The following is a 16,208-nucleotide window of genomic DNA, read 5'->3' on the forward strand; positions in this document are numbered from 1 at the left end:
ATAGGACACATATATAACAATATAATTGTGTATAACATAAGAGAAATAAATTGTATTTTCATCTTGAAATGATGGAGATTATGTCAATTAAAAGTAAATAAAACTGCTAAACTGTACCTTATCAGTTTTCATAACTGTTAAGTATAAAATATACTGTAGTCTGAAAAATCCATTTGACGTCATTATCTTAAAAAATGGTAAAAACCTTAATTTTCTTTATAAACTCATAAACTAGGTCATTGTATAAAATATTATTGTAATAAAAAGATATATATAGAAAAAATACACACTTTAATTCCATCATAAACTCATAAACATTTCATAAACTATTGAGATAAAAATGTTAATTTTGGACAAACCTAAATTAACATTTTATTAAGATATTAAAATAATTATAAATTCTTTTTGCACAATTGCTTGCTTGATTTGTGTCAGTAACCAATATTAGACATGAATACCTACAGTTGTATCTTAAGTTTTTACCAGATTGTAATTAAACGTTAAATGAAAATATGCAATGATGTTTTTTTTAAGTTTGTCTAAAGACGGAATTTAGGCGTGGACTTTAAAACATTCTATGTTGAATAATTGATACAAGAAAATATTATAAAATGGAAAAATAAAAACAAATGTATGAAAATATGTAGTGGTCAGCGGTTTTGCCGCAGATAAAAGCTAGTATTTTATACAGGGTGTACCTAATCGTTAAGTGTGCACAGGCGATTATTCCGTAACTATTGCAGATATCAAAAACCTTTATACTGATATCGAAAGCCCTTTACCTAATGAGTAAAATGACAACAATAACTTTTTAAAAATAAAACGGGAAATATCCAAAAATTTTACACCAAACACACCCATACATTTAGTATGAGATATGACTATCCTAAACATGTAATAATATGAAAAATTTTGGTTCTTTTTTTGAATTTCGCAAATTAATAAATTTAGAAACTGTAAACAGAGCTCGATGTGGAATACAATGGTATTCCAAAACGAGGACGTCACTTCGAACATTTGCTTTGAACACAAAATGTTTGGAAAATTCAATGTATGGGAGTGTTTAATGTGACTTTTTTTGATATTTCCCGTTTTATTTTTTAAAAATTATTATTGTCATTTTACTCATTAGGTAAAGGGCTTTCGATGACAGTATAATGTTTTTTGATATCTGCAATAGTTACGGAATAATCGCCTGTGCACACTTAACGATTACACCCTGTATAAACTAGTTATTTTCTAAAACTAGTTAACCCGTCAAACGTGCACGTGTTTATAATCGGAAATTTCTGAATTTTTTAAATTCTCCAGTACATTTATTTATTACTAGCTGTCAGACAAACCCGCATGCAAAATCAAGTATGTATTTCTATAACTTATGTGTTATTCTGCTGTATAACCTATATCCCATTGAGCCCCGAACGGCCCGATCGGTCCACGACACAATAGATTTTCTATTGTGTCTGTGATTTCGGGGCCTGAGTTAATATTATTGTAAAGTTTCATCCAAATCCGTCCAATAGGTTTTTGTCAAAGAGTAACAAACATCCATAAAGTAGTGGTGGCTCAGTGGTGAGACCTCGGACTTCGAATCGATAAATCCGGGGTTCGAGACCAGGCGAGCGCGCAGGAAAAAAATTGATTTTTCAATTTATCTGCGCATGTTGTAACATCACCACTGCTCGAACGGTGAAGGAAAACATCGTGAGGAAACCGACATGTCGAAGAATTAAAAAAAGTTCAACGACATGTGTCATCCGCCAACACGCACTTGGCCAGCGTGGTGGATTTATGGCCTGTACCCTCATAGGGGGCCCGTGTCCCAGCAGTGGGAACGTATATGGGCTGATGATGAACAAACATCCATATATGTATATGTCATATTAGCAGGATTATTTTCTTTTAACATTCTTACAAAGCATTAGAATACCTACTTATCAAAAGGTCATTGAAATCAGCAACTGATCTTAAACTTATGACCTTATGTTAGAGAAATAGACTATTATGAATACATATATCAAGATAGGAAAGCTAGTAACATTTTACTTAAGCATACACTTCAATTGACCCCTGCACTTCCTTGGTAAGATAAAGTTTGTCCTATTTCACCTTCACGCATCACCGCATTGACATCTGAACCCAGATAAGTTACGCATGTAACCGCATGTAACCATATGCATGCTATGGAAACTTATTACCACGTCCCGGAAAAATAAAATAATTATTTTCTACATAAAAGATCGATGTTCCTGAAGAGAGAGAGGTCCTACTCCAACCTATTGAATGGGACCAAATGATAACAATTTTATATCAAACACAAAAAGAATCACGACAAACAGTTGAAAATCCACGGAGTAATCGAGAAAAAAATACAGTCTAATTGAAATTCTTCTTTTTTAGAAACGTCCGCGTCTCGTCGGTTGGAATTTTGGAAATATGGGCCACGTCAATGAGAAATCGAGCTTTCTGCTTGTGAAGGAATTTTTGAAATTGGTCCTTCAGTTTCAGTTTATTCGTTGCATATTCAAAATAAAAAATGTGCTCTTTACAAGTAGAAATTGATCTATATCGAAAGTAGTTTTCCTTGTGTATTTTTCCATTGCAATATGTTAAAAGTCCCACGAGCATGTTATGCCTTAAAGGCTTATTACACTACCCGATATGAAGGGCCCTGCATCTAGGGTGGGCGTGTTCCCTAGTTAGTGTGGCGCTTATTACACTTCTCTGCGAATTGGGCCCTAACTCAGTTTATACGCGAATGTCTAGAGAGATAAACGTATTGTTGCATTTTACATTATGCCGCCGTCAGTATCGAAACTTCAAAAAGTTGCTGTAGCAGTGGCAACCGTTGACGCAATAACAAATATTAAAAAAAAGAAGAGAAAGATCTGGGTGAAAGAGTATTTGCGGTTACGTGAAAAGCTTTCAAATATGCAAATACTAAGCGTGCTTGAACCGGGAGTTTTAATGAATTAATTAGAGTAGGTGCAGAACAATTTGAACACTTGTTGAGTTTTAAAACAATTAAATAAACAATTGATTTAAACAATTTATTTATTTGTTAACATGGCGGTGTGATCACAAACATTTGGAACTTCCCTTTTAAGTTATATAAACCTGTAGTAGGGAAGTTTGGTGACACCTTACATACAAAAGCAGCCACTCCACGCACTAGTCGCGCGGCAACTGAGCTCCCTAACCGCCCTAAACGTTATTACATTACCCAATCTGCAGGGCGCTTAGTGAGCTAGGCAGATCGGGCAGACCCGATCGCCCTAAATCGGGACACTATAACTATTATAACTCCCTAAGTCTTATTACACCGCTCTTAGTTAGGGTTAGGGTCCCTAAAAATTGGGTGGTCTAATAAGCCTTTAAATTGATCCCTTATCCATTATTATTTGTTTTACGAAGACAATTTAATTTGTGTGCTTGAATATCGTCTGATAGATTCCATACCTACTAATTTGGAGTCCCTATTTCCACTTTTTCGTTTGTTAAGTTTTATGGTGAGTAGCCTGTGTATTAATTTTAGATCTTCATAAAAGTTTCGGATGCTATTCGAAATTAGTGTCTGGGCAGGAAGGCTTGAAGTCCTTTTTGATTTCGAGTTGATTGTTTAACACAATCATCTGTGGTGGAAATCATTGTCTTTCAAATTAATAGACACTATTGCTAGATAAAACAGTAGGTACGTACTTCAAGCATAATTTCTAAACCCTTCAACTAGAAGAATTTATCTATGTTATTGTACAAATAACACTTCAGTACTATTTAAATAATTGTACATATTTTCGAGTTGAAAAATATATTTGTTTTTCTATCGATCAGGGTCTGTTGGACCCTTAAGAAGCCCGAAGAGTATACTTAACCGGTTTTTTTAATAATTTTGAATTTAAAGCAAGGTTGTGACTTGTGACTGACGAAAGTTTAGATTGCGCCAAATTCTGATGCGTAAAATAAGTGTTGAGTTTGGATAAAAAAAATGTAAAATATTTAAACTACTACTAACAGGAGATTAATGTAATGGTAAATACTATTAACTATATGGATTCAAAAGTACTTCTAGAAGAAGTATAATTTAAATTTTAATGCATAAATGTTTGAGTTTGAGTTATGATTATAATTCCCAGACGTATTCCATGACCCAGTAAATTGAAATAATTTGGAAAATCCAAAAGTGCACGCCTCATAATTTTTTTTTAATAAATATTTATTAATTATTATTTTTGTTTATTTAATAACAATTAAACCACATCGAATCAGACCCTGAAAAATGAAAGGGTTCTATTCCTGAGCATACTCAAGCGTAAGAGAAAAAAAAAGACTCGATTAGTAAAGTATTTCGGTCGCTATCGTGTTAACAAGAAAAAGGATCCGCACATACAGACACACGGACGTCCAAGACAGAACTTTTTTAAACTGTTTTTTAACTAGTTTAAATAACAAAAATGACATCAAAAATATCATGAACGTTAAAAATAGTGTTTTTTCTTAATATGTGTGTGTATGTATTATCTTACAAGTGCAATGTATGATACATAAAGACATTTTAAGTTTGAAAAATCAGACGTTTTGCGCGAAGTGACAGTAGTACCCACCTCAACGCTTATTTATGAGGCGTGCAAAATTAAAATATAAGTAGACAAAAATCTTACGCTGCGCGATCATCGGTATACATTATACAATCGTTATACCTACTTTGATGCTAAGCATTTTACATATAAACTGCCACAAATTAATTCAACCTTGAGTGAAAACAAAATAAATAAGGAACTAGTTATTGACGTAATAGTAACCTGTTATTCGTGTAATTTATAAAGGGAAATACGTTACGATACTCCGTTTTCATTTGAGACGTCATTTGAAAAAATACACTAGCGATTTAGGGTTACCATGATGTTTTATAGCAGTATTATATCCTGTGTGGGAAAGTGATGGCGCTAGATGACCTATATAGCGCTGTCATTTTTCCACTCTGCAAGTAATACTGCTATAGTACGCCGTACGCTAATTGTATACGTCAAAACGCTTCTATAAGTATGTTATGAACACAGGTTATGAATTATGAGTTTTACCTGTTATAATCAACACAATCTCATATTAATCTCTTTTATTACGTTACCGTTTTGCTAGCATTTATGCTTAACTACCTAGCCGCATATTTTTTTATTATTTTATACATACGTATAATATAGGCTTATAAAAAATTTAGTTCTTACTCTCATGACATCATAGATTTCAGAAAACCACCAATTGTTACAGGCTAAAGAACTGCCAAATAGAAAACTACGCAGTCGGGTAATATAATAGGTAATTTACGTTATTTTTTATGTAATTAATGCTGAACTACATCTAAACACTGATATATAACCTGTATATATCTTGACGCGTAGACAAAATTTACATGTTAAATATACTAAACATTATACACAGCATGTTCTCTATTTTTGGTTAAAACCACAGTTCTAAAATCCATATGTAAAATTGTGGTTAACAGAACGTTTTTCCATATGAGTGGTGACTGGTGACAGTTAAGGTTTTTACGTGGTTTTTACCGTTTTTTACTATTCTTAAATTGATTACAAGAAGTGAAACTGATTTTTTATACCTACCAATTTTGAACTGATGCTTGCTTATTATATTAATTTGTATAGTATTATAATTTATAATAAAAAGTATGTAGTTGCTAATTTTATCCGACTGATCTACAAAACTTAATCGAAGTTTTTCGAGTGTATGTATTGTTTGCAAATTGCAAGTAAAATGTATGAATTTTACATTCAAAGATGACTTCTAAATTGGAGTAGTCACCTACATTTTTTTAAATAATCTATGATAGTTACTAAATTAGAAATTTATATATTACTAGCCGCTCCGCGCGGTTTCACCCCCGTGGCTCCTCTCCTGTTGGTCGTAGCGTGATGGTATATATTATAGCCTTCCTCGATAAATGAGCTATCTAACACTGAAAGAATTTTTCAAATCGGACCAGTAGTTCCCGAGATTATTGCGTTCAAACAAACAAACTCTTCAGCTTTATAATATTAGTATAGATTTCTTTCAAAACCTATCGAAATGCTGTTTCTACTGACAAGTGAAATCAATAGATAACTATATTTCAAAATATATAAGGGATAGGATGGAAAAATATTAAAAGTAGCCTTACCTATAAGTTTAGTTACCCGGATAGAACTAGTTAAAATACATCAATGTTACTACTAGAAACATTAAGATAATAATGGTGCATCTACACTTACGTAATCTACATAAAGGTCGTTCATAACGATCTCATGGAGATAATAACATTAGTACTTGTTTATAGCTGTTGTATGCACTTGAATGGTTTAAGAAAGTCGTTGAGTTATACCGACTTCAAACAAAGATGTATTCTGTTATAATTATATTTTTTTAACAAGTTATGATTCTGACATATTTGGAAAATATAAAGGTAAGCAATAGATGGTGTGGAATGTGCCTATAGGCACCTTATAGTCAAAGAGTAGAAGAAATTCAATTTATAGCATGTAGATTTGCAATGAAAAACAGTTGTTCCTGAGATCCAAGATAATATTATTTTTTCGTATCAAGTGTAAAAAGACAATTGCGAACTATTAATACAAATTAACATAATATTGCAGGTAAAAACATAATGACTGACATTAAGTTTTTACTTGCAATACTTACTATCTTATTATCATGAAGGTATTCTTCAATTTAATTGGGTCTTGAGATAAATAGGTAGGTTTTGAAACGAAGTTTTCAGAAAAAAATATATCAGTATATTATAGCAGGCAAGCACTAAGCATAGGTATCACTAGATAGTATAGAATAACAAAGCCACTGTCGCTGTGTCTCTCTTTCCCTAACGTAGTTATTTTTATTTAATACTTTTTAGTGTATTTTCCAACACGAATCAAACGAGTCCAAAGTCGATAAAGTTGAGTCAATTGTATTACTGAGTTCCTATGGCCACCTTCCGATTCCATCATCAAATCAGCTCTATGTCATGATAATGTTTCATCGCTGTCCAATTTACACACGTATACAAAATTTCAGCTCAATCGGTAACCGGGAAGTGAATCTAAGTTACTTGCTACATTTCAATTAAGTCATCGAGATCAGACAAAAATGCTCATAAAATAAAAACTACTGGGCCTATCCGAATAAAATTTTTATGGGACCAATTCGAAACCATTCCGCATTAAACAAAAAAAGAATCACAAAAATCGGTTCAGAAACCTCGAAGTAATCGGTGTACATACATAAAAAAACATACCGGCCGAATTGATAACCTCCTCCTTTTTTTTGAAGTCGGTTAAAAACATGGATTTCCAGGAAAAATTTAGCAAAAAATTTTTGACGTAATTTTGTTGTTTAAGTATTTTTTTCGTGATCAGTGTATGCAAAACTACAAGTTCTTTCGCGCATAGTATACCAATAGTGGGACACCCTGTATAGGATGTAGATTTGCAATGAAAAACAGTTGTTCCTAAGATGCAAGATAATATTACAGTGCCACAAACTTATCTGACCCGGTGGCAAAAACTGGAACTACGTGCCGCCATTTTGAAATGTCACATTTTCACAGACTTTTCATACGGAATATTTTGTTTATATAAAAGAAAGCGACATCAGTGACACTGTCACCGGGTCAGATAAGTTTGTGGCACTATAAATACTTATTACGTGTCAAGTGTAAAAAGACAATTGCGAACTATAATACAAATTATAAAAACATAATGGCTTTTGACATTAACTTTTTTACTTGCAATACTTACTATCTTATTATCATGAAGGTATTCTTCAATTTAATTAGGTCTTGAGATAAATAGGTAGGTTTTGAAACGAAGTTTTCAGAAAAAAATATATCAGTATATTATAGCAGGTAAGCATAGGTATCACTAGATAGTATAGAATAGCAAAGCCACTGTCGCTGTCTCTCTGTCCATATGTATGTAAATCTTTAAACTAGGTACGCAACGGATTTTTATACGATTTTTTTAAATACATTATAGCAAAGTTCTTTAGTACTTAGAAAACATGCCCTAAGTCAGAAACATCCGCTCTTCCTTGAGACCAGAGTTCGAGGGCTAAGTCAATACCTATATTTTTGTTTACACAAATTATTTATTTTAAATAATATATTGAATAGGCCGGATTTTTCTAACGAGGAAGTATTTGCAAGTTTGATCGACCGAGAAATTATCATAATGAATAAAATGAGCCTATTGCCTCTCAATAATAATGTTCTGGTGATGTTTGTAGGGTTCCGCATCCAAAGGGTAAAAATGGGACCTTATTACTTACACTTCGCTGTCTGTCTATCTATCTGTCCACCTGTCAACAGGCTGTATCTCATCAACCGTAATAGTTGAAATTTTCCAAGATTATTTATTTCTGCTGCTGCTAATAAACAATCGAGCTTAAGCAACGGTAAGCACAGTCATAAATTGGTTGGCTATTTTTTTGCAGTTGTTCTTCAGCCTAATAGTACGTAATAGTACGGAACCTTAGTTTTAAGAGTCCGACAAGAACTTTACCGATATTATTTTTATTATGGTTTTATACTTGAAGATCGAATTTCTTCACTATTCCTTGGTACAAAAGGTGGATAATACAAAATCAAAATAAAGATATTAAAAACTTGATTCGGCGGCATTGGTATAATTCTGTGGTATAATTTTATTGCAAGTTTAGTAGTAATTAAAACACGTGTATATTTTATTAGGAATTTAAAACAGTTAATGTTTTTTTACACGCTTTATATTAGCTTCACCTGTATGTTTGTATGTTTGTAACCGACTTCTTTGGGCGCGATTTTGACCCACTTTAAACGGCCAGATTTCGTTCAAACTTTGTAGATTTATTGAGGACCGATGACAATACACTAATTTGATAAAAATTTTCTATTTTTTAGTTCGGTTTTCTATAAAAAGCGTGTTTTTTAGTTTTTTTAAACTATTAATTATTTTAACACATTAACTAAGTGGTGTTTTAATTAACGTTATATTCTTCAGCCTATTTTGCCTCCTACAGGGACACAGGCCTTCTTTCATCTTTGAGGGTATGAGCCATAATCCAGCAACCTTACCATGTGAACTGTTAGATATCAAATATTATCTAAATTTTTGGTTATAATGACCGATATTTAAGTCGTTTTCTTCAGCAATTAGATCTGTGGCCACTAGCCATATCTTCATACATCAATATTATGCAGAAAAGATAAAAAAAATTTTTTTTTTACTGAAGATAGGGAGGCGCTTGACCACAATCTCGCCTGATGTAAAGCACAGACTAATAACTAGTAGCTAGCTCTAATAGGTAGGTAGCCGTTCAGTCTACGCTTGAAGGTTTAAATTGTTTAGTTATTTGAGTTTTTAACTTTTGATTATAAGTCAGAATTGAAAATATTTTCCGATTTTTTATGATACGATCAAAGCAATTTTCAAATTGAATACCTAAGTACCTTATTTATTTCAACATCAGTCAATGACCAATGACGAATGACCATCCATTTATTAAAGTGAAACTTTTATTACATCGTCTCAAACTTTTTGGTCTGTGTAGCGCATGTCGCGTGACGGTTGAACCGTACGATAATTATTATCGTACAAATACGATAATTTTGTGCCTAAGTTTCACTTTTACCGTGGTTTCATAAAACCACACAACATTTTTTCCAAAATATGACTTTTTTAATTTGAATATAAAGTACTTAATAAAATTATTTTCACAAAGCAAACAAATTGATTTGATGAGGCTAGTTTTACATACTGTTTATATTTTGTGAGGTTCTAAAAACTAGCAAAGTCAAATTATGGGGTTCAATAGGTCATTAGTTGTTTGCTTTGTGAAAATAATTATATTATTCAAATTAAAAAAGTCATATTTTGGTATAAACGTTGTTCTCTAAGGGAAAATAAAACAATTGCGTTTTCAGTTCACCTAAGAACTTAATACATCTTACATCTTTGTAAATAAATTTCTGGACTGTCTACAGAACTTGGCACATATTTAGATCTCAATTCTTTTTTCGGCAAATTAAGTCAACGATTGAACTTGGCTCCAATTTTTACATTTATGTTTTTGGTGGGATAAGTAAAGTACAGCACATATGTTTTGCATGCATTTTGTGCAGGTGCATTAGTGTCATCTAAACTGAATACTACTTTAAAAATTAATAAAAATTATTTAATTAAAACAATCACACAACGTCTAGCCGTAGTAATCTGTGGCCTAGCCTAGAGTTACCTTTTCACAAATCTTTCTAGTTTTATACTTTTTGTATATTTACAACAATGTTCATTCGTCTTTTAGCTTTTATTGTATCCTGTTTTTTTTTGCTAATACTTAGTTAAGTAGGTGATACAAGGACTTGCTTATGGCATAAAATGTGAGATTTTTAACCAAGAAAAGAAATAATTATAGAGATTTGATTATAATAGGTGATTTCCTCTCGTCTTCATTCTCGTTACGATCTACCTATAAGTAGGTATTTGCTTACTTTTCATTCATAAAGCCGATACCGTCGGAATTTTTCTAGAAAAGTTCAAACACGTCTTCTAAAAAATAATTTCCAAATTGTGTTATTGTGTCCACTAGCAAATTGTGGACCAAATTAACGATAGAGATAAAGGAGAAAAAAATAAATCTTCTATAAATAAATCAAAAGTGACCTAACGTTGCGTGTGGACCACGTGTGAGAATTTATTATCAGCTGATGATAATAAATAATAATATTGTATCCTATCAGCTATTCAGCTTTATAATATTAGTATAGATATATCTATCTTTACTGAAGAGTTTGTTTGTTTGTATGAACGCGCTAATCTCGGGAACTACTGGTCCGATTTGAAAAATTGTTTCGGTCTTACATAGCCCATTTATCGAGGAAGGCTGTATTATATTATCACGCTAAGACCAACAGCAGTGGAGCAAGCAGATCAAGAAATACTTGATTTCGCCCGTGGTTTCGTCGCGAAACCGCACGCCACATAAAGTATAAACTATGTGCATAAGTAGTTATTTTTTAAAAACAAAAAGTACCTAAGTAAGTACTAAAACGATTAACACGTGACTTGCTATTTTTCGCATAAGTATATATGAGTACATAAGTACATAGTAGTACATATAATACGTTACTTTTGTAGAAAATGTATAATAAACGAAGTCCCTAATCTAATTTATGGATCATTCAATGTAAATACAGTGACAATGTCGTCAACAGTTCAAAGTAACACGTACTTGCTGTTACAGTTTTGATTTTAATTTGGAGTTTTTTTACTTTATTCCAATTATCAACGAATTTTATTTTAAACCGACTTCAAAAAGGTTTTCATATAGATTGTATTTTGTGGGTTTGTTGCGTCTGATCTTTCGACTGGGTGAACCGATTTTCATTAGGTATTCTTTCTTTATTTGAAAGCTAGTGCCTTTCGGTTGTCCACTACTGACAATTTGAAGGTAGTTTAGTTTTTTGTAATAAAATAATATTTTTTTTATTTTATTTACTTAGTTATACCTACTCTATACCAGATCCTTGTGTAATAATATCCATGAGTCAAAATATCTTTAATGATCGTGAGAATCTATAACTGTAAACAATTTTTTTTGAATCGAATCCATTAATCATTTATCTATTGTAAAACAAATAGAAGCATGAATTCAAAACAAATCAATAAAATCTCAATAAATACTTCAGTTGTCTGGAAGAAATCGCTATTTAGCGATAATACCGCCTTTTGTTTTAGTTTATAATTAGATTAAGTTCATATTTAAGTTAATCTCAGAGCAATAAAATCTCAATAAATAATGTAGGTATTCTTGGCAAAATGGTTAACGTGCGAGTAACCAGGGTGTCTAGGGTTCATGTTACAGAAGCCTAATAATCTACTTACCAGTAAAAAAAATCGATCAGAGAAACAGATGTGAAATTATTTTGCCCCATACCCCTACAAGGGACATGACACATGGGAGTCATACCTATTTAGTAATATGTGGTCATACCATAATACGTACCTATCGGCAGCCGCGATACACGCGACATGCGCTACCTACACAGACCAACAAGTTTGAGACGATGTAATAAAAGTTTCACTTTAAAAAAAATTACATTCTTTCGCCGCGCTCAAAGTCTGAGATAAAAGCTAGGTATGCAAATAAACTTTAAACTATATCACAGAATATCCGATTAAAATGAGGAACCATAATCTGATTGAATAAATTTTGTTAATGTAGGTATTTTATGCAAATTATATGGACGTAAAATCTGTTCAATATTCTATTATGTATAATTTATAAACGTAGACCGTACCTTACTGTCGGTAAAAAAATATTAAAATTCGCGGTAAATTTTGAATTTATATATCAAATTCTACTGAAATTATTTTTATAGGTTTGTTGGTTTGCGACATAAATGCAAAATAAAATAAATTTTAAATGAATTAATACATAATATTATACTCAATTTAATTAGAAATAATTAAATAAAAAAATATAACATTACTCACGTTTAATAAATTCCTCACGCTCCTTAAGTAGTGATTTTATAACATAACAAATGAAAACAACTCCAACAAAAAACGCAATGATTAACATAAATTAAAAAAACAACTGAACACAACACAACACAGCCATTGAAAAAAAAAATTCAAAAATGCACGTCTTCCCGCCAACTATTTAGCCGACGAGTGTTCCCTAGGAATTAATCAGGTAGTCGATGTCAAGAGAGCGCTAATAAAATCGACGTCATAACATCGCGATTAAACGTTACTGTAATTATTAATTAGTGGTCTTAGTGGTGATCAAGTGCGCATCATTTTATTTTACGATGAATTTGTTCGAAAACAGGCTGACAAGCATGCTTCTTTCACGCGGACTCGCGAGTCGCGTTTGACAGCATGGTTAATGTTTCGTTATTTAAAAAATAAAGCGAGGTTGCCCTTGAGACTGATTGGACGTCCAATCGTACAAAAAATATGTAGAGCGGCTTGCAGCGCTTTTTTCAATGGAATTTTATAGAACTATCGTACGATCTTTGTGAACTCATGCCTACTGATATGATGTTTATGCCAATCATAATATAATAGGAGACTATATTTGGATCAATATTTCCTGAGCAGTAGTCGAGCATTGTATCTCATTAAAATAATGATGAATTACGAGAAAAATATTACTTGCGGATAGTCGGAATTATAATAATATTATTGCCAATAACATGCCAATAATACCAAAATTATGGGTACAATAATATAGTAGGTAATAGCACAGACTAATAATAATATACTAGTAATAGGTATACGTCTTGTTTTCTTATCAGAAGAATTTTATCAATTTAGGATACAATATACAGGTGATAATATAACTAACTTATAACAGTTAACCGTATCTCTCAAATTAAAAAATGTTTACTGTTTAATTCTTAAATAATTGAAGTGGGTATTTACACATACATAGTTAGGTACGTATATTATTTTAATAAAAAAAATAACGTAACTATGACCGTATTTATTACTCTGTCAAATTTATTTATATAACAACTAAAAGTGTCACATCAAATAAAAATAGCTTAAAGTACGTATATATATTATATGTATATCTATTTATACTAATAATATAAAGCTGAAGAGTTTGTTTGTTTGAACGCGCTAATCTATGGAACTACTGATCCGATTTGAGAAATTATTTCGGTCTTAGATAGCCCATTTATTGAGGCAGGCTATAGACTAAAATATCATCAGGCTAAGACCAACAGGAGCGGAGCAATGCGGGGACCACTGAACAGCTAGTATACAGTTTATGTTTTTTTATTATATTACTAGATTTCCGCCCGCGGCTTCGCCCGCGTTTGCAAAGGAAAACCCGCATAGTTCCCGTTCCCGTGGGATTTCCGGGATAAAACCTATCCTATGTGTTAATCCAAGTTACCCTCTATATGTGTGCTAAATTTCATTGTAATCGGTTCAGTAGTTTTTACGTGAAAGAGTAACAAACATCCATACATCCATACATCCATACATCCATACATCCATACATCCTTACAAACTTTCGCCTTTATAATATATATTAGAAATATTAGAATATTAGAATATTAGAATATTAGATATGTTTTTTTTTTATTTCATATGACGATTATTCAGTTACCTATTGGAAGCATTCCGTGTGAAAGGACAATTAAACTGGTGAATACTTAAACTCTAAAAGGGCTGATAGACGTACGAACTTTAAAATCGCGGTTTTAAAGTTCGCGTACTTACTCGGCTCGACGTCGGTGACACACGCAAGAGCTTGGTCAGTAGCTTCTCGCGTGTCACCGATATCGAATGTCTCTATGTCCTCAACAGAGGGAATTTTATGTTATTCAGGAATTAAATATAGACATTTTTAATTTAATAACCAGCCTTTATTTTTAAGTAAATAGCATTCTAACAAAATAAATGTTCAAAAATTGAAGGATATATTTTCGTTTTTACTATTATATTTTGAGGGTACTTTACAAAAAAAGAGCGTGTGCGCCGAGCCCACGCGTCAGGAGTGAAACTTCCTTGGCGTGATTCAAAGATACCTTCGCCAATATTCAATTATATTATATTCATTCATATTAATTATATTAAATTATTTTCATAAAACTAAAAGAAGAAGACGAAATTAATTGAACTTTTGCACTTAGTAACACCTATTATAGCTAGACAGGCTAGGCTCGCGGCTCGCGGCGGTGACAGACGTGCGAGCGAAGGCGGGCTACGAGTAAAATTTCAAACATGTTGGATCGTCAACGAACTTACTCGACGGTTTTTAAGTACGCGTACTTGGGGTGACACACGAGCGAAAAAGGTCGTCGAGCCACAAGTTCGCGTACTTACTCGTACGTCTGTCACCCCTTTAAGGATTAATAAACCTACAAAAGCATAAACTGTTTTTAACGTTCTAAACGATGTATGGTAGATTCACATGTTAACTATATTGCAATAATAAGAAGTTAAAATACTTAATAATTATTGAATTATTGTTTAAAAAAAGCTAAAACGTCTTCAACATGTCCGAACTTAAATAAAATGGGAATACATGGGAGGCACCATCGTTCAAATAAAATGTATCAAAATCGGTTCACTCATTCGAAAAATCTGAGGTGGCAAAGTCAAGAAAATATTGAATGAACGAGAAATTTTATATATCGACTAGCGGTCCGCCCCGGCTTCGCCCGTGGTACATATGAAAAATAGATGTTGGCCGATTCTCAGACTTACCCGATATGCACAAAAAATTTCATGAGAATCGGTCCACCCGTTTCGGAGGAGTATGCAGACTAACATTGTGACACGAGAATTTTATATATAAGATTATATACTAGTTAGCTGTCCCGACAAAAGTTGTTCTGTGTTACTCTTATCACGGGAATAAAAATTAGATGTTGGCCAATTCTCAAACCTACTCGTACAAAATTTCATGAGAATTGGTCAAGCCGTTTCCTTCAAACACCGCAATATGTTCTTTCAGAATATTAGTTTTCGAATTATTTATAAGAACACTAGCGGTCCGCCCCGGTTTCACCCGTGGTACATGTTTACGTTTTCTCTCCATAATATAAGAACCATTGTGGAACCATCCTCGTACTCCAAGGAATATTATTTGAAAAAAGAATTAACGAAATCGGTTCGCAGTGTACCTACACTGTAAAACTTAAATCGATTGATTTAGGATTGTTTCTTTTTCAGTTAGCTAGAAGACTAGCGTGAAACAAAGAAAAATGATAAAACCACAGCATAAAACGGATAAATGTATTACATTTTCAATAGACCTACAAACCTTCAAATTCTTATAAGAATATATTTTACTTTTTTTTATATATAACGTTATCATATTATAGAAAGTAAATATTTTTTTTGTATCTCTGTTTTCATTATACCATCTATTGACCATTAGACCCATATCAAATGTGCGAGAATCAATTCTTAACACATAGAAGTGTGTCCACGCATAGAAAAGGTTTGTATGACATTTTGCGATCAATGTTCAACTTCCAGTTTTATGCGTAGATACCAGTAGTAACACCTCATAAGTAATATTTTTATTTATACATATTTTTTTTTCAATGGAAGGAATCGTGAAGGTATCTTTTTTTTTACAAAGAAATGAGAAATAATACTGTAATCACACTGTAATATTTTTTAATCTACCCTATTTAATTTGACGTTAGGCCAAAGCAC

General features: G+C 32.3%; 1 protein-coding gene across 1 annotated transcript in view; it reads right to left on the minus strand.

The window, feature by feature from the left end:
• Window positions 1-12,880, minus strand: part of ACC (acetyl-CoA carboxylase) — a 78,681-nt gene extending 65,801 nt beyond the window's left edge. Inside the window, exon 1 of the mRNA XM_089713299.1 lies at window positions 12,513-12,880. Coding sequence (XP_089569425.1) covers window positions 12,513-12,600 — 88 coding nt within the window. The 5' untranslated portion in view covers window positions 12,601-12,880. The remainder of the gene's footprint in view (window positions 1-12,512) is intronic.
• Window positions 12,881-16,208: the final 3,328 nt, after the last annotated feature.

The sequence above is a fragment of the Colias philodice genome, chromosome 30 (genome assembly GCF_061535455.1).
Source record: "Colias philodice isolate Cphi_HAF_F1 chromosome 30, ilColPhil1 Martin Lab GWU primary, whole genome shotgun sequence".
Lineage (NCBI taxonomy): Eukaryota > Metazoa > Arthropoda > Insecta > Lepidoptera > Pieridae > Colias > Colias philodice.